The sequence below is a fragment of the Dermochelys coriacea genome, chromosome 2, assembly GCF_009764565.3.
Source record: "Dermochelys coriacea isolate rDerCor1 chromosome 2, rDerCor1.pri.v4, whole genome shotgun sequence".
NCBI classification, from domain to species: Eukaryota; Metazoa; Chordata; order Testudines; family Dermochelyidae; genus Dermochelys; species Dermochelys coriacea.
The window spans coordinates 190,462,022-190,485,337 of record NC_050069.1 but is presented as its reverse complement, the minus strand read 5'-3'; the positions used below and the strand labels follow the sequence as shown (position 1 = coordinate 190,485,337).

Here is a 23,316-nt window from a genome sequence, read left to right as displayed (position 1 = left end):
TCAACCTCAGCCTGGACCAGTCCACACAAGAGATCCACTTCCTGGACACTACGGTGCTAATAAGCGATGGTCACATAAACACCACCCTATATCGGAAACCTACTGACCGCTATTCCTACCTACATGCCTCTAGCTTTCATCCAGATCATACCACTCGATCCATTGTCTACAGCCAAGCGCTACGATATAACCGCATTTGCTCCAACCCCTCAGACAGAGACAAACACCTACAAGATCTCTATCATGCATTCCTACAACTACAGTACCCACCTGCTGAAGTGAAGAAACAGATTGACAGAGCCAGAAGAGTACCCAGAAGTCACCTACTACAGGACAGGCCCAACAAAGAAAACAACAGAACGCCACTAGCCATCACCTTCAGCCCCCAACTAAAACCCCTCCAACGCATCATCAAGGATCTACAACCTATCCTGAAGGATGAGCCATCGCTCTCTCAGATCTTGGGAGACAGACCAGTCCTTGCTTACAGACAGCCCCCCAATCTGAAGCAAATACTCACCAGCAACCACACACCACACAACAGAACCACTAACCCAGGAACCTATCCTTGCAACAAAGCCCGTTGCCAACTCTGTCCACATATCTATTCAGGGGATACCATCATAGGGCCTAATCACATCAGCCACACTATCAGAGGCTCGTTCACCTGCGCATCTACCAATGTGATATATGCCATCATGTGCCAGCAATGCCCCTCTGCCATGTACATTGGCCAAACTGGACAGTCTCTACGTAAAAGAATGAATGGACACAAATCAGACGTCAAGAATTATAACATTCAAAAACCAGTTGGAGAACACTTCAATCTCTCTGGTCACTCGATCACAGACCTAAGAGTGGCTATACTTCAACAAAAAAGCTTCAAAAACAGACTCCAACGAGAGACTGCTGAATTGGAATTAATTTGCAAACTGGATACAATTAACTTAGGCTTGAATAGAGACTGGGAATGGATGAGTCATTACACAAAGTAAAACTATTTCCCCATGGTATTTCTCCCTCCCAGCCCACCCCCCACTGTTCCTCTGATATTCTTGTTAACTGCTGGAATTAGCCTACCTGCTTGTCACCATGAAAGGTTTTCCTCCTTTCCCCCCCCTGCTGTTGGTGATGGCTTATCTTAAGTGATCACTCTCCTTACAGTGTGTATGATAAACCCATTGTTTCATGTTCTCTGTGTGTGTGTATATAAATCTCTCCTCTGTTTTTTCCACCAAATGCATCCGATGAAGTGAGCTGTAGCTCACGAAAGCTTATGCTCTAATAAATTTGTTAGTCTCTAAGGTGCCACAAGTACTCCTTTTCTATTTCCCCATGGTATTTCTCCCTCCCACCCCACCCCCCACTGTTCCTCTGATATTCTTGTTAACTGCTGGAATTAGCCTACCTGCTTGTCACCATGAAAGGTTTTCCTCCTTCCCCCCCCTGCTGTTGGTGATGGCTTATCTTAAGTGATCACTCTCCTTACAGTGTGTATGATAAACCCATTGTTTCATAGGTTTCAGAGTAGCAGCCGTGTTAGTCTGTATTCGCAAAAAGAAAAGGAGTACTTGTGGCACCTTAGAGACTAACAAATTTATTAGAGCATAAGCTTTCGTGAGCTACAGCTCACTTCATCGGATGCATCCGATGAAGTGAGCTGTAGCTCACGAAAGCTTATGCTCTAATAAATTTGTTAGTCTCTAAGGTGCCACAAGTACTCCATTGTTTCATGTTCTCTGTGTGTGTGTATATAAATCTCTCCTCTGTTTTTTCCACCAAATGCATCCGATGAAGTGAGCTGTAGCTCACGAAAGCTTATGCTCTAATAAATTTGTTAGTCTCTAAGGTGCCACAAGTACTCCTTTTCTTTTTGCGAATACAGACTAACACGGCTGCTACTCTGAAACCTTTGGTAATTAGCAAAGTCAAGGCCAAAACTTTTCAGTCCTTACTCTGACCAAACTTCCTTTAACTTCAATGGGAGTGGCACCTGATTTAGGAAGTGACGTTTTTGGTTATTGATACTGTAAGAGAAATTATGAAAAACCCATAAAAAGTGGATTTTTAAATAATTTCTACCTACAGTTCAAAGCACCATAGGGCAATGATCTCAGCTGGGATTTCTATGAGCTCCAGTGATACAAAGAAAAACTAATAATTGCTATTTGAAAGTCCCCTTTCAACCTTTCCAGGCACTTGCTAAGTGTAAGTTTCAGTGTAAAGCTGCTGCTTCTTTACATATCTGATTGAATTGAAATTCAATCAGATATGTAGTCACACACGAGTCATTTGGTGAGGAAACCATAATCAAAAATCTTATTTTTCTAAGCAAATATATGCACTTTTTTAATGTGTAAGGCAATTTACTTCAATGCATTTTCCTTAACAGTCAGTGATGTGTGCTACTGTGCAAAAGCCTGTATTATAAAAATACCTTTTACTTCTCTGTGGTAAGTGAACTCAGCTGCCTCTATTAAGTAACAAGGCAAGTTAAAGGCCATTCAGAGTCTGTTCTGTCCTCTGGAATGGAAAAAAAAAATATGCATTTACTCAATACCATTTTCTTGGGATAAAAATAATCTTCAATCCAGCATGGGGAAGAAGTCTAATACGATTTATTAAACTATTAAGGCATAAGAAATGTCAAACTAGTTCATTTCACTTTTTGATTTTGACTTTTATAGCGTGTCACTTGATAGATTTTTTTTTTTTTAAGGCCAGAAGGGACTATTCGATCATGTCTATGACCGTCATCTTTGCTCACCTTGTTTTATATATTACATCAGTAGCATTTTCTCATTCTCTCTCTGCAGGCACTACAACTGTGAACTTTGTGGCAGAGACCATCTTCTTGTTCTGTTTGTACTGTGCTAAACACAAAGGGGCCCTCGTCCATGACCATGGTTTCTAGGCACCCTGGTAATACTACTGATAATAATTAATAATGATATGACAGTTAACAGGAATGAGAAGGGACAGAGACATGGAGCCCATAACAACAGGCTGGAAAGAAGACAATTTTTGATGCTCAGAGGCAGTGTGATCCGGCGGATAGAGCACAGACTGTGGTGTTAGGAGTCCTTGGAACTAATCCCAACTTTGCCACAGACCTGCTGTGTGACAAGTCACTTCGCCTCTTTGTGCCTGAGATTCCACATTTGTAAAATGGAGGAGTTGGGGGGCGGGGGAGGAATAGTGTTCACCCAATTTACAAAGTGCTTCCAGAGCTGCACATAAAAGGTACTGTATCAGATAAGACCTAGGGATTATCCCTATTGTTTAAAAAACAAAAAAAAAAACAAAAAACGAGGAGTCCGGTGGCACCTTAAAGCCCACCAGATTTATTTGAGCATAAGCTTGTGTGGGTAAAAAAACCCACTTCTTCAGATGCATGGAGTGGAAATTACCGTTGTTGTTACTCCGTGCAATTAAGGGGTTAACGAGAGGCAGGGACAAGGGGCTCATGGGAGATGTAGGCCAGGGGAATCATGGGAGTTGTAGTAAAGCCTCCTCAATGTCGTCCAATGTAATGGCTGCCCCGGCGGAGGTAATGTACTCTCTCCCCTCTGTGGACTATAGTTGTTTTTTTTCCCTGTGTAACTAGAGTGCCCCCCCCCCCCGCACCCGGGTAGGGGCTTGGCTGAGGGGCGCGAGGCAGGGCCAGGCAGGCTCCGTTCCGCAGGTTACGTTCTGTGGGACAGGAGGAGTCGCTGCATTTTCTTTTGACTTCGTCACTTGGCTGCCGGTGGTTTCTTCCCGACGTGCTGTGGGTGGGTGTTGCTGTTGCCTTTTGTAGGCAGGACCCTCCCCGGCGTCTCGGAGTGCACGTGCCGGAGCCCCCCCCCCCCCCCCCGTGTGTGAAGGGCATGCCTTCAACTCCGCAAAACTCTGCCCCTCTGCCACTTGCCAAACCCCTCGCTCCCGGCCCTGTCTCCTGTTTCCGGGCTCACTTCAGCGCCCTGCTTTCTCTCTCTTCTCCCGCCCTCCCCCCAACGTGTGACTCTCACAAGTTGGCAGGGGCCTCGTATTGTTTCCCAGCAACTTTCCAGCGTGTCGTGTAACAGGGAGCGGTTGTTTTGTGGTTTTTGCAAAAAGAAAAGGAGTACTTGTGGCACCTTAGAGTCCTCCTTTTCTTTTTGCGAATACAGACTAACACGGCTGCTACTCTGAAATTTGTGGTTTTGGTTTTTGTTTTTCTTTCCCGTAGCCAGCCAGCAATAAACAGCTGGGGGAGCAGCTGACAGTCGTTTTTCATGCCTGGTTTAAACCTTTTGAGGAAGCAGAATAAACGACGTGAAGATGTGTCACCCAGGCCGTTAGCAGAGGGGAGATATAGCTCAGTGGTTTGAGCATTAGCCTGCTAAACCCAGGGTTGTGAGTTCAATCCTTAAGGGGGCCATTTAGGGATCTGGGGCAAAAATTGGGGATTGGCCCTGCTTTGAGCAGGGGGTTGGACTAGATGACCTCCTGAGGTCCCTTCCAACCTTGATATTCTATGATTTCATGCCATATGCGGGATGCTACGTCAAAGCTCTCAAGCTTTCTTTCCCCTGCTTTCCTCCCGTCATCATTCTTCTGTCACTACCAACGCTCCTTTGCTGCCGCTTCTGCCTCCCTCTCGGTCCCCTTGTTCACACGGAGGTGTCTTGCTCTCTTCCTGTCCCTGTGTGAGGCGCTCTCTGTAGTAGTCCAGCATTATTAGAGCATAAGCTTTCGTGAGCTACAGCTCATAAATTTGTTAGTCTCTAAGGTGCCACAAGTCCTCCTTTTCTTTTTGTGAATACAGACTAACACGGCTGCTACTCTGAAACTAGTCCAGCATTGTAACCCATATTTGGATTGGAAGATCTTTACGGCAGGGAAGCGTTTTTACGTGCCTGTGACATGCTATAGACATCAGAAATAACAACAATGTCTATCCTTCTCCCGAATAGAATTGTGAAAAAGTTCTGTGTTTCTCCAAAGTGTAAACTTGTCTTTGATTGTTCATAATCTCATTAAAGGAGAGTTCGGCAAATTTTCTGAAGGAGCAGTGTTGTTTGGACATTTTGTAGAAGATGTGCACACCAATCCTCCCCCCTCCCTAGACTTAAGAAATGCTGACATGTAAATATTCACAGTAGTCCTTGTGTAGGCAAATCTACTGATGACCGTGAGGATTTTGTCTGTTCAAAGCCAGCCTAGTCTCGCGCCAGAATGTCTGAGGATTTAGCTGCAGCATTCCCACTATTGTTTACCCTGTTGCACATACCTGTTAGACAGGTATAAAGCTATCACTTTTATTTATGAAATTATGATCTGTTTTTATTGGCATGCACTTTGCATTCTTCTTGATTAGAGACCCTGTTCTGGCCAGCCGGCACGTGGTGGAGTTACGCTGCATATAAGAAAAGGAGAAAGGGCTGGTGAATTCATTGCACTTTTCTCCTCTCACACTGTTTGAACAGGCTCCATTGACTATCTTGGAGTTACTCCTTTCAAACTGGTATAAATCTGAAGTATTGGGCCCTACTTTTCTAATTCAGGAGCACAAAGAGTGGATACTTGAGTTTTTCAACTCTGATCCTACCCGTCACTTCACCACCACAGACTGTGATTAACTTTCAGTGCACAAAAATTGAGTTTATGTTGTCCATATAACATCACAGGTCCTGGTGAATTGTACTGTAGGCATGTTTTTTAGTTTTGAATCTACATAAATGGAATATGCAGCAGAGAAGATAAACTCTCTTGAAGGGGGCATTTATATTTTAACAGATTTAAGAACAATGTTTAATTACACAAATGTATTGCTGTGTACAAGATGTCCTTCTTGCAGTTTTCCAGAGATCCTTAAAGGGGCACCTTCACTTAAAAAAAATCATAGTTCTGTTATGAAAAAAAATTACTGTTCTTAAAAAGTAAGATTACTATGACTGAAAAAAGATTAGAGAAAAAACATATTTCAGACGTTTCAGTTGATTTACTTTATGCATGTGACAGCACTGAATGTATGGTAGATTTCACATTTTCCTCTAGTCAGTTAGCCATGAAACCTGAATCTTCTTTATACAGAAGCCCCTTTATAAACCATTCTGACAGTGTAAAGTGGCCTTAAAGTGGGTGTAATACATTTACATTGCCTGAGAGGTGTATAAAGAGGCCTTAATGTAAATGGGAATCTGGCCCATAGTGTAAAGTCTTACTCGCATACAGAAGTATATTCAGGATCAGGGCCTAGCACAGCAACTCAGGAGAGAAGTCTGTTAAAAATGCAAGCAAATGTGATGGTAAAACTACAGAATTTGCTAGGTGGACTCCAGGGTAAGGTAGTACCTAAAACTACTTTTAACTTGAGTAATTTTTTTTATTAGATTGTTTAGCTGACAGCATCTTTTTAAGGGGACATTGTTGGGTAAAATTTTATGACCCTCCTAGCCTTTATCAATTAATTGATATAATTAACTCTTTAATTGATTAAAACAGAGAGAATTTTTTCAAATCCAATGTAATTTTCACTATTATTTACTTTACATTTCTCCTTTCTTGGACAATGAAAATATACTAGTTCTTGCAGTTCCACTTTTGTTAGTAGTCAGTTTTATTTTTAGGGTCTCATGCACTAACTCAGCTGTTTTTAGGTTGCAAAACCTGCAGATGAATAATTTAAATCACAACATTTTTTTCAAAATATAACAAAAAAAGGAATAGCAAAACTCAGGACAGGGGGGTGTTTGAAGTGGGATGTAGCCCACAAAAGCTTATGCTCTAATAAATTTGTTAAGCTCTAAGGTGCCACAAATACTCCTGTTCTTTTTGTGGATACAGACTAACACGGGTGCTACTCTGAAGTCTAAAATTTGGTTGCTAAATGAGTGTCTCTAATATGATTTGTTCAGCTGGAACAGTTTTTGCAAGTTTTTGCTGCACCCACAATCTTATCTTGCATCTTATAGTCTTTGATTTAATCTTTTCAGCCATTGCTATATGCTGTGGTTGCCATCTGTCTAATCTAAGATACTTATAGAATGCCAGTCACTGCAGTGTATAAGCACCACAGTAACGTCACTTATCCCTTGCACTTTGCAGCAATATGCAATGCCATGCTGCAGCGGCAGCAATCGAGCCTGCTTAGTTTACCAAAAGCAACTTCCCTTTTGACAGCTGACAAACTGGATTAGTATCACATTGAACAACAGGATCAGGCTGGCTTAATACAGGCTTCTGTTATGTATGTGTCTGTCTGTTCAAAAAGGATCGTGCTTGTAGATATCCCATAGCCAAATTGCTTTTTAAAGTTCTTCATTTTGCAACCCAAACAAACAAAATGGAGGGCCAAAATAGGCCCTCTACTGTAAAACAGGGTACTATGGTAGAACTCAGTCAGTACTTCCTGGGGCATCACCACAAACCGATGGAGCTGTGGAGAGGTGAAAGAAGAACATGAGGGGTGCTCATCCCCTAGTCCTTGTGATGGCATGATTCACTCAGTGGGAACAGTTCTGGTTTTCTCTGCATATCTGTCCGTTCTTGATTTAATTCAACTGCCTTTTACCTGACCCACTCATACTCTGCAATGGTTTCCACATGCAGGGTCCAAATCTGTAATATTTTCACTATTGTTTGGTGCTGATTCCATGGGGAGTTTTGTATAGCGTAAGAGCGAGGACCCATAATGTCCTGCCTGCTGCCATAATCCTGGTGGTATAGGTGATGTAAGGCTGCATGCTGACATTTCTAAGAGCTCATCTGCCAATATTTGAAAACTGTAAATAGGGATACCCCCACCCCCTTTTAGTACCACTGAAATTCACTGGATCGCAAGAGATTTTCGGTGGACAGCATGTGGACAGAGGATATATTTGGGTAAAAAACATAATAAGGACAGTTCTCCTAAATAGAGGCAATGGATATTAATATTTATTAGCACTTATTATGTTGTATTAAAATATCCAAAAGTATGTGAGGTTCCTCACACAAGAGAATAGGCCCAAAATCTCAGAAGTGACTAATGATTTTGGGTATCTCCATTTTTTTGAAGCCCAACTTTACACACCTAAAAGAGGCCTGATTTTTCAGAAGGTGATGAGGTGATTTCCGCCCTCTGGAAATCAGTCCCCTTTAATATGTTTCAGGTTGGGCACCCCAAATCATTAAAAATGTAGGCTGTATACTTTCTTTATCTTTATTGCCTCCATCACTAGCATAGCTCCAGGGATGTGGTTCCTGCCTTGGGGTATATCTACACAGCAGCTGGGATGTGTGATTCCCAGCACGGATAGATAGACACATGCTAGCTCTGCTCAAGCTAGTGTGCTAAAAATAGCCATGTGGCTGCAGTGGCATGGGCAGTGGCTCTGGCTGCCTGCTCGACCCTCTGGATATATACTCAGGTGACTAGCCTGAGCCTCCGTCTGTGTTGCTGTGGCCACACTGGTATTTTTAGCAGCTCGAGCAGAGCTAGCATGTGCACATCCACTTGTGCAGGGAATCGCACCTCCTTTGGGAGCTTGCAAGCTGATTTCAGACATGACTCAATGAAGGAGGTGTCAGAACACATGCCGGAAGAAAAGGGAGGAAGAGCAGGTTTTCCAGCAATGAGATTACGTAGTTACTCGGCAAAGGTTTGCGCACATGGAAGTATAAAGAAAAAATTTTTTTGTAGGTAAATGTCTTTGACTTGACATGCAGGTAGACGTGGGTCTGAAGGAGGGATGAGGAGAAGAAAAGGGCCTTGCGCAGCAGCTCTGGAAGGCTTCCATGCAAAGGGGGTGGTGTAGAAAAAGGTGTAGAGACGGTGGCTAGAGAAGTGGATGAATAAGGTGTTGAGGTTCTATCATTTGTAGAGTAACGGGTGGCATCTCAGAAGAGACAAGGTCAGATAAGTATGCTAAGAGTGATATCACTGTATTTTCTTTCAGCAAAGGAGCCTTCTTCTCTTTTAACTGACTACTTCCTCAAGTGTGCAATCTCTCTCATAGTGATATCTCCTATGAAACAGTGCTCTCCTTTTTTCAGAGTAGCAGCCGTGTTAGTCTGTATTCGCAAAAAGAAAAGGAGTACGTGTGGCACCTTAGAGACTAATAAATAAATAAATGCTCTAATAAATTTGTTAGTCTCTAAGGTGCCACACGTACTCCTTTTCTTAGTGCTCTCCTTGTGAGATAAGCACACGTCCATCTCTGGCTCCCCATTTGCGTGAAGTGGTCATTACATCTCAGCATTGTTGGTGCGAAGAGCATTATGGGCAAAACACTGCACCCCCAAATCATGGCAGCATCCTTATAGTGCATCGACCCTGTTCTGTTTGTTTTTTGATTGGAGAGCTTTTAACTTGCGTCTTAGTTTGAGTGTCAGGCCTGTTTGTTCCAGTATTGCAGAGTAAAAATGGGTTCATTTTTTTTCTATGCTTCACATGCCCTTCCTGCCACTTTACTCCCCCACTGAGTGTTAAAAAATTGGCTTATATAGAGTATATAGAGTATGTGTCATGTAATTCTTATTGAATCAGTTGTACCTTATATTTTGTTTAAAAACAAAAAATCCTCAAGTTACGTGGGAAAAAAACCCCAGTCTTCTGTGCAGGCACATTAGCTAGTTTACATAAATTTTTATATTTGAACATTTAAAATGGCAAAATGTATATTGTGGATGGGTGCATGGTTAGATATTATGCAAAATCTCATTGATCTTGCTGAGACACAGCACTCATGCTGCAGTAGATCCATTCATGTGGTATCAGGGAGATTGAAGTGTTCTCCAATTGGTTTTTTAATTAATTAATTATAATTCCTGGTGTCAGGTTTGTGTCCATTTATTCTTTTGTGTAGAGACTGTCCAGTTTGGCCAATCTCTCTGGTCACTCAATAACAGACTTAAAAGTGGCAATTCTTCAACAAAAAAAAATTCACAAACAGACTCCAATGAGAAACTGCAGAATTAATTTGCGAACTGGACACCATCAAATTAGGCCTGAATAAAGACTGGGAGCAGATGGGACATTACAAAAACTAGTTTCCTCCTACTGTTACTCACATCTTCTTGTCAACTGTTTAAAATGAGCCATCCTCATTACCACTACAAAAGTAATTTTTCCTCCCTTGGTATTCTACTGTTAATTGAATTGTCTCATTAGCACTGACCCCACACGTGGTATGGCAACTCCCATCTTTTCATGTACTCTGTATATGTACCTGCTACTGTGTTTTCCACTCCAAGCATCTGATGAAGTGGGTTTTAGCCTACGAAAGCTTATGCCCAAATACATGTGTTAGTCTCTAAGGTGCCACAAGGACGACTCATTGTTTATACAATATCATTTCATTGTGTGGTTTTCTTATTCTGCAAAGTGTCTGCTCTCCCTGGAATGCAAGATCCTGGCCAATAGAATAGATGTAAAGTGTTCTAAGGTATTACCTTACTATTCCTCTACCAAGATTTTATATAACAATTATACTTTTGCATACTTCATCTGGTTACCATGTGTTGAGATCCTTTGGCAGGGGTGGGCAACCTGAGCCTGAGAAGGAGCCAAAATTTACCAATGTACATTGCCAAAGAGCCATAGTAATACGTCAGCCCATCCCTACTCCCAGTGCCTCTCGCCCACCGGCAGCCCTGCCGATCAGTGCCTCCCCCTCCCTCCCAATCAGCTGTTTCGTGGCGTGCAGGAGGCTCGGAGGGGGAGGAACGAGGGCATAGCAGGCTCAGGGGATGGGGCGGAAAGGGGTGGAGTGGGGGCAGGGCCTGAGGCAGAGCAGGGGGTTGAGCAGTGAGCACCCCTCCCCCCGGCACATTGGAAAGTTGGCGCCTGTAGCTCCAGCCCCGGAATTAGTGCCTATACAAGGAGCCGCATATTAAGTTCTGAAGAGCCATGTGTGGCTCCAGGGTCACAGGTTGGCCGCTCCAGGGTCACAGGTTGTCCATCCCTGTGCTATGGTATTTTGCTTGCCATGATTTTTGTGTAATTCAATTTTCCTACAAAATCTTTTTTTCTTTTTAAATAAAATAAGTGATTGTCAAGGTTCCTTCCCCACTCTGAACTCCAGGGTACAGATGTGGGGACCTGCATGAAAGACCCTCTAAGCTTATTCTTACCAGCTTAGGTTAAAACTTCACCAAGGTACAAACTTTGCCTTGTCCTTGAACAGTATGGTGCCACCACCAAGCGTTTTAAACAAAGAACAGGGAAAGAGACCACTTGGAGACGTCTTTCCCCAAAATATCCCCCCAAGCCCTACACTCTCTTTCCTGGGGAAGGCTTGATAATAATATCCTCACCAATTGGTACAGGTGAACACAGACCCAAACCCTTGGATCTTAAGAACAATGAAAAATCAATCAGGTTCTTAAAAGAAGAATTTTAATTAAAGAAAAGGTAAAAGAATCACCTCTGTAAAATCAGGATGGTAAATACCTTACAGGGTAATCAGATTCAAAACATAGAGAATCCCTCTAGGCAAAACCTTAAATTACAAAAAGACACAAAAACAGGAATATACATTCCCTCCAGCACAGTTTATTTTACAAGCCATTAAACAAAAGAAAATCTAACGCATTTTCTAGCTAGATTACTTACTAACTTTACAGGAGTTGTAAGGCTTACATTCCTGATCTGTTCCCGGCAAAAGCATCGCACAGACAGACAGACCCTTTGTCCCCCACCCCCCTCCAGATTTGAAAGAATCTTGTCCCCTCATGGGCCATTTTGGTTCAGGTGCCAGAAGGTTACCTTAGCTTCTTATCCCTTTACAGGTGAAAGGATTTTGCCTCTGGCCAAGGGATTTTATAGCACTGTATACAGAAAAGTGGTTACCCTTCCCTTTATATTTATGACAGTGATACTACCTGAGCCCTAAAATAAGAGGGCAGGACGGGGAGGATGTATGCAAAATCCAGAATGGTTTTCAGCTCACAGTCTCATAGCAGGTTTGCCTGTGAAATATTAAACCGGCATGAAATGTACTGAAAACTTATTTTTATAACTGTGATTAGCAGATACAAGTGACTGACATATGGTGGGAGAAGATTTGTTCAGTAAGAAGGTAGATTTCACTTCTCAGAGTGGAACCACACTTTAAGGCTCTGGGAATTCTTCATTAACACTCAGACTTAAGGCTGCCTCCATTCAGAATGTGCCCTATTGAGGGTAGGTATTTTCTCACATAGGTTTATAACTTTGTTCAAGAAGATGTGATGATAAAGCACAATGGCCTTTTAAATGTTTCTGTGAAAGGGATCATGTTACTCTCTATATATTCTCAAATTCTTAATCACAGCACACACCAGTCATTAGTTTTTGTGAGTATAGCAGCTAAATGAGCCAGTAAGGTACTAGTCATGATACTATACAAACTGAGGCAGGATATCAGAAATATGTTTCTTGTAGTGTATGCTTCTTGTAGTGTCAGCGTAAATATTTAACTTTTAAAAAAAGTATTAAAGTCTTCCTGAAGGTTATAGAATGTCAAAAGTTTTTTTAATTCTTCAGTATTGCAGTGAGATTTCTGGTCAGTGACTCTTCTGCATTTCTAGTAGCTCACTCATGCATGCCTGCTGTTAGTGTATTTATGCAACAGTCACTAGATTTCTTGTGTCACCCTCCAAAAGCGCGCTTTGCAATTAGTGGTCCCTGTCTTCTATTATGGGACGAACCTTGCTCACTTTATTCAAGGGGGCAGTACCTTTAAAAATCAATGGGACTACAGCAGTAAGGGTTGTAGGATTGGGCCCTAGAGTATTTTCAGTTACCCATTGTTTCCATACAGTGTGGTATCATAACCAGGTGTTGAATACTTAAAGGTCATATAATATTGGCAAGGAATGTGGGGCAAGGTACCCCTGCTCCTGTGCTGTTCTATGGCCAAAGCATAGACTATGTAATAATGTTAGCCTAAGACACCTCAGTGGATACTCTAGCAATGAATTTTGTCCAAGGGGTTTAACAGTATTATGTAATGAAAGCAGTACCTCCTGTATAATTTATATAGCTAACTATCATGTCATTGATCTTTTGTGGAGGTATTTGGGGAGAAGGGGAATAAAGGAGCTGTCTTCAGAGCGTGGTTTTTCCATAAAAAATATACTGTGAATTTCCATAGCTACTGTGCAACTAAACTCTAAGTGACCTATAATCATTGCTCTTCTTTGTTGTTTTAATTTAAATTTGGGTATTAAGAGTCGTGCACATGAGAGAACAATTTTAGCCTTTTATTTATTTGTCACTTTCTTTGCTAAGGTTTATTTTAATTACCTTTACTTTGTGTCAAAAAGGCCAAGGACTTGGTTGTGACATGTACAGAGCAAAGCAGCACATGGGCACTTAAGTTTAAAAAGAAAAGGAGTACTTGTGGCACCTTAGAGACTAACAAATTTATTAGAGCATAAGCTTTCGTGAGCTGTAGCTCATGAAAGCTTATGCTCTAATAAATTTGTTAGTCTCTAAGGTGCCACAAGTACTCCTTTTCTTTTTGCGAATACAGAATAACACGGCTGCTACTCTGAAATAAGTTTTAAAGTGTAACCTCTATGGCTCATCTGGTCTCTCCCCAAAACCCACTGGAGTATGTCTATATAGTTCTATAAAGAATGGAAGAGATGTATGCAGCTATTTAATCTTCTCACACCAGTGCTTGAAAAGACTGTGATCATCGCAGTTACATAAAATAACCCAACGGTTATATTTGTATTAAAACATATACAAGTGGGGCCAGATTTTCAACAGACTCAGCATTTTGAGTGTTGAGCTCTTTTCAAAATCTGACCAGAAGTGTCACAACAGGACCTGCTGGGTGCCCAGAGCTTTTGAAAATCTGCCCCTTATTAGGTGCCTCAATGGGAGCTGAGCTCTTTTGAAAATTTGCCCCCAATTCTGAGCATCGAGCACTTGAAAATTTGGCTCTGAATGTTTATCCATCTTTATAAAATATTTTGAAATCTGTGAATGAGAAGTGCTACTCAAAGGTTGTCTATTATTATTATTTATTATGAATTAACTTGCCGTTGTGACTGGAGCAGAAAACTGAATAGGAACCCCTCGTAGGCCCTAACTATAGTAGTGTACTAGCCAGGAATGCTATAACATATCTTAAAATAATGTGGTACTGGAAACTGTGAATAGTAAGAAGAGGGAGGAGACCAGGCTGTTTTGAAAATAATCTGGAGGTTTATGACTCAAGTAAAACAATGAATTGACCATATCAGAATGGGAATATCTGCCGATCCCAGAGGAGACAATCAGACCATACTCATTCTAGGACACTAAGGTTCGTTCTTGGTACTCTGGCTAGTAAGGTTGCTGCTTTCTGGAGTGAAGGAAATGTGCTTGTAACACTGTAGTGTGTTCCATATAGAAAAGGTACTGCATAGAGCTCCTGTCGGGAAGCTCTCGCGTTATCAGAACTTTACTCAGGATCAAAGGATTAACTATATAGAATCCTAGCTTGGACTAGACAGTGAAACTAGCTTGTGTCATAGCTCCAATGGGGAAATGAAAATTTGTCAAAATTGATTTTGCTAAATTTGAAAAGGGGAGACGGGGAAGGTTAAATTAAAAAGAAAATAGTAGTACAGGATTATTAGGAAACAAACCTCACTATGGAAACTCTATTAAATGTGATTTAAAAAGCCAAAGCTCTGCAGTTAAGTAAGTGAGTGTGTGTGTCTGCACGCGCACATGTGTATGTGTGCTGTTTGTACCAGATTATATATAAATAGATTTTCTTCTTTCAGAATTGCAGATGCCACAAAGGAAACTAATCTCTTCCAACTGAATGGTCATCAAGGATGTGAATTCTGCTTTTTTTTGTCCAGCTGGGTGAAAAGTTTAACGGTGTGGGCTTGCACCTCCTTTGGTTTTCATGATGGCAGCAACTAGTGGAGAAAGCCAGCTACAGAGGATTATCAGAGATTTGCAAGGTATGGTGCCTGTTGGCAGATTAATTCTGTAGGCTGGGCTGCATTCCTCATGTTTTAATTGAACAGGGGGAGTGTTTGTCTGATATTTGTGTATGGCATTGTAACAGGAAATTGTACTGTTCTGTATAGATGTGACTCTGATTTCAACTGTTACATAAAGTTTACTACGCCTTTTTTTGTAGGATCTTAAATTATGTCTGTTTTACAAAGAAGAAAAAATTCTCTCTGGTTAGGATCTACTCTTTCTGTAAACAGTGCGTTGGATTCTTTCACTCAAAAGTCAGGAGTAACGTCACTGAAGTCAACAGAGCTAAACGGCTGTAAATAAATGCAGTGTCAGAGTGAGGACAATCGGCTCTAATTTCTTTTTACTATTTTTTTTTAATGCACACGATGGGTCATTCATTGTTCACTAAGACAAGTACCCTGTTCACAGTACTGTGCTTCAAACAGTGATGAGAGTTCTTCCCCTTCCATGGGAGGGGAAGAACAGGAAAGAGGATGAGTGAGGATTTATCCTTGGTAATCAAATATGGGCATAAGGAAGAAGATCCAGGAAGGATGGTTTTACGGTTAAGGCACAGATTAGTTAGGAGACTGTTGTTCTTTTTCCAGTTTTGCCACAGATTCCCTGCATAGCCTTGAGGAAGGCACATAGGCCAAAATGTTCAAAACTCATTAGTGGTTTTGGATGCCCACCTCTAGGCCTATGTTTCATAAGTACCAAGGACCCACAATAAGCCCAAGTTTGGCTTTCAAAAACTGAAGCACCTTAAATCAGTGGCCAGTATTCCTGCACCTCGGTTTCCTCATCTGAAAAAATGAGGACACTTGCGTACCTCGCAGAGGTTGTTAAGCCTTAATTTGTTAATGTTCATCTAACACAGGGGTTCTCAAACTTCATTGCACTGCGACCCCCTTTTGACAACAAAAATTACTACATGACCCCAGAAGAGGGGACCAGAGCCCCACTGCCCTGTGCCGAGGGGGCCAAAATCCGAGCCCTGCTGCCCTGGCAGGGAAGGCCAAAGCCGAAGGCAGATCTCCATCGCCCTGGATGGGGGCGGGCACAGCCAAAGCCCAAGGCTTCAGCCCCAGGAGGGGGACCTGTAACCTGAGCCCCGCCACACAGAGCTGACGCCGTTGGGCTTAGGCCCCAGAAAGTCTAATACCAGCCTTGGCGACTCCATTAAATTGGGGTTGCAATCCACCTTGGGGTCCTGACCCACAGTTTGAGAACCCTTGATCTACCAGACTGGCTCCTAAAACAGGAAGTGCGATATAAGGGCAAAGAACTGTATTGCCTTTTGTCTGTGTGTGACTGTTAAAATGGGCAACAGCTGCAACGGAGGTGAAATTTAATCTTTGTTTTATTTATTTATATCATTAAAATGAGCATCTTCAACCACTGTTGTTTTTGACAACTCAAGGGGAATAGGACATGATATATTAGAGCCATTCCTTACACCTGTTATTGCTTCCTTCTCCAAATAATCCTTTTCCCCTCCCCCTTTATTTTTCAGATTAAAAATATAAATTGGTGAGGGGAGAAAGGCAAAGGCTTTTAACAGATTTAATAAACTACAGGAGGAGATTTAGGTAGGGAAGATGGCATTATGCTGTCTGGACTTTAAAGTTCTTGAAATGTATTGGAGACAACTTTTTTGTTCCAGAAAGTGGAGGAAGTAACCCAGGGAACAGCCATTTTAAATTGATTCTGAACTACTGGGAGGAATTGGTAGCGAATCTGAAGGTGGAAGGCAATTTGGGTGAAAGTGATCATGAAATGATAGATTTCATGATTCTTAAGAAAAGAAGGCATGAGAGCAGCAGAATAAAAACAATGGAGTTCAAAAAAGCAGACTTTAACAAACTGAGAGAACTGATAGGTGAGGTCCTATGGGAAGAAAATTAAGGGAAAAAGAAGTTCAAATGAGCTTGTAATTTCTCAAAGAGACAGTATTCAAGGCACAACTGCAAACTATCCTGATGCGAAGGTGTCAGGATTCCTTCCCCACTCTGAACTCTAGGGTACAGATGTGGGGACTCGCATGAAAGACCCCCTAAGCTTATTCTTACCAGCTTAGGTTAAAAACTTCCGCAAAGTACAAACTTTGCCTTGTCCTTGAACAGTATGCTGCCACCACCAAGCGTTTTAAACAAAGAACAGGGAAAGAGACCACTTGGAGACATCTTTCCCCAAAATATCCCCCCCAAGCCTTACACCCCTTCTCCTGGGGAAGGCTTGGTAAGAATCCTCACCAATTTGTACAGGTGAACATAGACCCAAACCCTTGGATCTTAAGAACAATGAAAAATCAATCAGGTTCTTAAAAGAAGAATTTTAATTAAAGAAAAGGTTAAAGAATCACCTCTGTAAAATCAGAAATGGAAAATACTTTACAGAGTATTCAGATTCAAAACACAGAGGATCCCCCTCTGGGCAAAACCTTAAAGTTACAGAAAATAGGAATAAACCTCGCTCTTAACACAGGGAAAATTCACATAAAACAAAAGATAAACTAATCCGCCTTCCCGGGTTTACCTATACTGGTTGCAATATTGGAGACTTGGATTAGGATGAGTTAGAGAAGATGGATTTCTGTCTGGCCTCTCTCAGTCCCAAGAGAGAACAAACACGTAAACAAAGAGCACAAACAAAAGCCTTCTTCCTCCCCACACAAGATTTGAAAGTATCTTGTTCCCTTATTGGTCCTTTGGGTCAGGTGCCAGCCAGGTTAGCTGAGCTTCTTAACCCTTTACAGGTAACAGGATGTTGCCTCTGGCCGGGAGGGATTTTATAGCACTGTATACAGAAATGTAGTTATTCTTCCCTGTATATTTATGACAGAAGGAAAGATAGGAAGAATGGTAAGAGGCCAATATGGCTCTATCAGGAGCTCTTTAATGACCTGAAAATCAAAACTGAATCCTACAAAAAGTGGAAACATGAACCAATTGCTAAGGAGGAGTACAAAAGAATAGCACTCATGTGTAGCAACAAAATCAGAAAGACTAAGGCGCAAAATGATTTACACCTAGCAAGGGACAGAAAAGGCAAAAAGATGAGGTTCTATAAATACATTGGGAGCAAGAGAAAGACAAAGGCAAGTGTAGATCCTTCACTTAGTGTGGAAGGAGAGCCACTAACTGATGACATCAAGAAAGCTGAAATGTTTAAGGCCTTAATTTTCCTTCAGACTTCACTAGAAAGGTTAATGGTGACCCAATACTAAATACAATTAATATTAACAAGGGATAAGGAACGCAAGCCAAAATAGGGGAAGAACAGATTAAAGAATATTTAAATAAGTTAAAAGTATTCAAGTTGGCAGGGCCTGATGACATTCATCCTAGGGTACTTAAGGAACTAGCTGAAGCAATGTTGGAACTGTTAACAATTATCTTCAAGAAATCCTGGAGGACTGGTAAGTTCCTAGAAGACTGGAAAATGGCAACCACAGTATCTGTCATTAACAAAGAGGACCCAGGGAATTATAGATCAGTCAGTCTAACTTCAATACCCGGAAAAATACTGGAACAGATTGTTAAACAATCAATTTGTAAGCACGTGGATGATAATAAGGTTATAAGGAATAGCCAGCATTCCAAATCAACCTAATTTCCTTCTTTGCCAGGGTTACTGGCTTAGTGGACAGGGAGGAAGCAGTAGATGTCATATATCTTGATTTTAGTAAGGCTTTTGACACAGTCCCACATGTCATTCTCATAAACAAACTAGGGAAATGTGGTCTAGAGGAAATTACTATATGGTGGGTACACAACTGATTGAAAGACCATACTCAAAGAGTAGTTATCTATGGCTCACTGTCAAACTGGGAGGATATATCTAGTAGTGTCCCGTAGGGGTCAGTCCTGGGTCCAGTAGTAATTAATATTTTCATTAATGACTTGGTTAACGGAGTGGAGGGTATGCTTATAAAATCTGAAGATGAGCACCTAATCTGGAGGGATTGCAAGCACTTTGGAGGACATGGTTAGTATTCAAAACGACCTTGACAAATTTTGAAGTTCTGAATTCAACATGATGAAATTCAATGAAGATAAGTAAAGAGTACTTCACTTAAGAAGGAAAAATCAAATGCACAACTACAAAATGAGGAATAACTGGTTGGATGGTGGTTCTGCTGAAAAGGATCTGGAGGTTATAGGGGATCACAAATTGAATAAGAGATGACAATGTGATGCAGCTGCAAAAATGACTAATATCATTCTGGGGTGTTATATGTAAGATACAGGAAATAATTGTCCTGTTCTCCTTGGCACTAATGAGACCTCAGCTGGAGTACTGGAGTGTCCAACTCTGGGTGCCACACTTTAGAAAAGAGGTGGACAAATTGGAGAGAGTCCAGCAACAAAAATGATAAAAGGTTTAGAAAACCTGCCACATGAGGAAAGATTAAAAAACTGGGCATGTTTAGTCTTGAGAAAAGAAGCTTGAGGGGGGCTTAATACCAGTCTTCAAATATGTTAAAGGCTGTTATAATAAGGATGATGATCAATTAATTGTTCACTATGTCCACTGAAGGTAGGACAAGAAGCCATGGGCTTAATCTCCAGCAAGGGAGATTTAGATTAGATATTAGGAAAAACTTTTTAACTATAAAGGGAGTTAAGTTCTGGAACAGGCTTCCAAGGTAGGTTGTGGAATCCCCATCACTGGAGGTTTTTAAGAAGAGGTTGGACAAACACCTGTCGGGGATAGTCTAGCTTTACATGGTCCTGTCTCGGTGCAGAGGGTTGGACTTGTTGACTTCTCGGGGTCCCTTCCAGCCCTATATTTCTATGATTAAGACTTTTCCACTTGAGAAAAGTGTGAGGGATCCATAATGACCACAAATGGTCCAGGCTTTGGGTTCATGCCTCATAGGAAAGACAAGGCAAAGCCATGAGCTGGGACTCTGACTCTCTCTGACACAGTATAGAGACCCCACTTGAGTTCCAATAAGAAGGGATTTTGTTCTCTCCTTGTATTTCATGTAGTAATTAATAAAGCTGGGCAAAAAAAAATTCAGTGAATAGCAAATTTACCAAAAAGTGGCTTTTTTTTCAGGCACTGAAACTATTCACAAACTATGAATTTGGCAAATAATTTCAGCAGAAAAAAATGGAATATTTTTTCCCCCAAAAGAAAATCCATTTTGAAAAGAAGCATTTTAACTTTTCATTTTGAAACATTACATTTTGAAATTTAGCTATCTTTATTTTTTAAAAAAAAATCTAAAAAACAATAAAAAGGATAAAAACTGCCCGAAACAAAAATGGAATAATTTTGGATCAAATTTAATTAAATTTTGGATCAAAAAACACCCCAAAAATGAAATGAAACCAAACAAAAACATTTTTGTTTCATTCTAGTTTTTCATTTCAGGGAATTGTTATCTAAAACTTTTTTCCCCTTCATTTTACTTTTGGTGAAGAAAATCTCAAAAATATCAGTTTTGGTTCAAAACAAACTGAATTTTTTTATTATTGGTTTGGTTTGGCCCCCACACCGACAAATTGAGTATTTGTTTAGCTCTCCTTTATTACTAGAGCTAGAGACCTAAAGCCCAGTTAGGCACTGAGAGGGAATATAGAAACCTGTAAAATCAGCAATTTATGGTGCTACTCAGAAGGATAGCCCTTTGAGATGGCAGAGTCCACTTGGAGACAGCAGAGTTCCATACCTAATTATTACAGGATTAGCCTATTTATTTTCATTTGTGTATTGTAGCCAGCACACTCTGAAACTTCCAGAATAAAACATTGAGGAGGTAAATATCCTGAGTGAAAGACAGTTCTTATGTTAGTGAATCTGCTGATCCTCTTCAGCAGCTTACACTCTCCATCCTGTTGAATCAGAATTCCCATTGTCCCATGCAAGGAGATGTATATACAAACTGAAACAATATTTTTTCTCTTTTCTCTAATAAAAGCAACGGGAGAAATACTGGTGGGGCTCTTCAAAATTTCACAGTTGGTTTGCTCCAGTGCTATGAGTTTCTAGGGAGTAGGGGTTTACAATATAGTTATTTCTAGCAGGGTAGAAACAAATTAAAACAATATAACAAATGGACACAACGTAAACTGTAGATTTTTGTTTTGCACACCCTGGGACTATGAGTCTATCAGCAAGATCCTGCACAGTCATTAAGGCTTGGTCTACTTAACAGAGTTAGGTTGACGTAAGGCAGCTTATCTTGACCTAATTATGTCAGTGTACACACAACAGCCTTGCTCCCGCCGATGTAAGGCTACATCTACCTTACAGCCAGGATTGACGCTCTGAGATTGATCGACCAGCAGTCAATTTAGCAGGTCTAGTGAAGACCTGCCAAATCGACAGCTGATCGCTGTCCAGTCGACCCCTATACTCTACCTCTGATGAGAAGAGTAAGGTAAGTTGACGGGAGAGTTTCTGCTGTCTACTCCCCACGGTGTAGACCCCGGGTAACTCAACCTATGGTTATTCACATAGCTGGAGTTGTGTAGAGTAGGTCGACTTACCACAGTAGTGTAACATAGCCTTAGTGCCCTACTACACCGACATAACTCTACCTCCATGAGAGGCATAGGGCTTATGTTAGTGTAGTTATGGCTACGCAGTGTCTCTGTAGACACCTTTTGGCTCCAAGTTGACAAGAAAGCCTGGGGTGGCGGTGGGCTCAAGCTAGAGCCCGGCTGCTCCCCATCCCAGATCCCTGCTCAGCCGAGCCGAGAAGCTGCCCCTTGCTCCTGGTGGAGAGCAGGGAGGTGAGAAGCTTGGGGGGGTACCTCTTGTTCCTGGCGGGGAGGCGTGAAGCCCAGGGGAGCAGATGGGCTCCCAGCGGGGAGCTTTGCAGAGCTGAGAGCCCTGGCTCTCATTCCCCCACACTGCCCCTCTTCAGTCGATGAGGACACACATCCCCGATCGAAGGTGGGTGGTGTGGACATCAGCCATCGCAGGTGTAAATTGACCTAACATAGGTCAACTTCAGTTTGTAGTGTAGACATCCCCTAAAACACTCTGGCTGAAAAAGTGAATACACACGATGTAAAGAGAGACACCCCATTTATTTATTTCAAAATGTTTGTGTATTCAACCCCAAACATCATTTATCTTTAGTCACTTATTCTGGTGTCTTGTTTTAAAGATGCTGTGACAGAGTTAAGCAAAGAATTTAGAGAAGGAGGGGAACCAATCACCGATGACAGCATCAACTTGCAAAAGTTTTCCTACAAGCTTGAGTACCTTTTACAGGTAAGTGACACAGTCATATGTAGGACCCACCAATTCACCATCCATTTTGGTTAATTTTATAGTCACAGGATTTAAAAAATCATAAATTTCATTATTTCAGATATTTAAATCTGAAATTTCCTGGTGTTGTAACTGTAGGGGTCCTGACCCAAAAGGGGTTGTGGGGGTCACTAAATTATTGGAGGGGGTTGTGGTATTGCCACCCTTACTTCTGCACTACTGCTGGTAGTGGCGCTGCCTTCAGAGCTGACTGGCTGGAGAGCATCAGCTGCTGTCCGGGAGCCCAGTTCTGAAGGCAGAGCCACCGTCAACAGCAGCGCAGAAGTTAGGATGGCATGGTATGGTATTGCCACCCTTACTTCTGCACTGCTGTGGGTGAGGCGCTGCATTCAGAGCCGGGTGCCCGGCTAACAGCCACCGCTCTCTGGCCACCCAGCTCTAAAGGCAGCGCAGAAGTAATGGTGTCAATACTGCAACCTCTCTATAATAACCTTGCACCCCCCACCCTGTGGTCCCCTTTTGGATTGGGACCTTCAGTTTGAGAAATGCTGGTCTCCGTGTGAAATCTGTATAGTACAGGGTAAAAAGTACACAAAAGACTAGATTTCCCGGTCTGTGATGTGTTTTTCATGGCCATGATTTAATAGAGCCCTAATAATATGGGAGAACTGGACTTTCCTTCATCTGTATGGTTCTCTTACCTTTAAGGTTTAGTCATGAATCTAGCTATTAATTAAAAAATCAGAATGTATTCTAACTCAGTACAGTACAGACCTCTTTCCTTTTAGTTGTTGGGTTCCTGTGCATCAATACTTATTGCACCTATTATAATAGAAAGTAAATATGCTTATGTGAAAAAGCAATGTATCATAACTAGTAGGTTGCTTTTGAGAACACAAGGAATTTTGCATTGTATGAGGAGCTTTTATAACTTGACTTTGAAACATGCCATTTTAGATTATCACAGAAGCTCTTTGGTAATAAGAACGAAGACATGTTTTAAGAGAAAAAATAATTATTTCATAAATATAATTACCTGTATAATATATAGGTTTTTACAAGCAAAAACATGACTTTGCTATAAAAAATAGTTTTATAACATCGAAAATATAATACAAAGAGTAGGGTTTTTTAATTGAAATGTCTGGCTTTTTAATCCTTGATCAAAAACCAAG

General features: G+C 41.4%; 1 protein-coding gene across 14 annotated transcripts in view; it reads left to right on the top strand.

Annotated features, from left to right (window-relative positions):
* Nucleotides 1-3,459: 3,459 nt before the first annotated feature.
* Nucleotides 3,460-23,316, top strand: part of FYCO1 (FYVE and coiled-coil domain autophagy adaptor 1) — an 81,383-nt gene continuing 61,526 nt past the window's right edge. For 6 of the 14 annotated variants that reach the window (XR_006279268.1, XR_006279267.1, XR_006279265.1 and 3 more), the window contains exons 1-3: nucleotides 11,977-12,130; nucleotides 14,713-14,898; nucleotides 22,035-22,141. Coding sequence is in view for 10 of the 14 variants with exons in the window: in XM_043508894.1 (XP_043364829.1) it covers nucleotides 14,841-14,898; nucleotides 22,035-22,141 (165 nt within the window). In the remaining 4 variants the exon portion in view is untranslated. Of the gene's footprint in view, nucleotides 3,551-11,976; nucleotides 12,131-14,712; nucleotides 14,899-22,034; nucleotides 22,142-23,316 lie in introns of those variants that run through there. The other 8 variants (XM_043508895.1, XM_043508888.1, XM_043508891.1 and 5 more) reach the window with 6 other exon arrangements.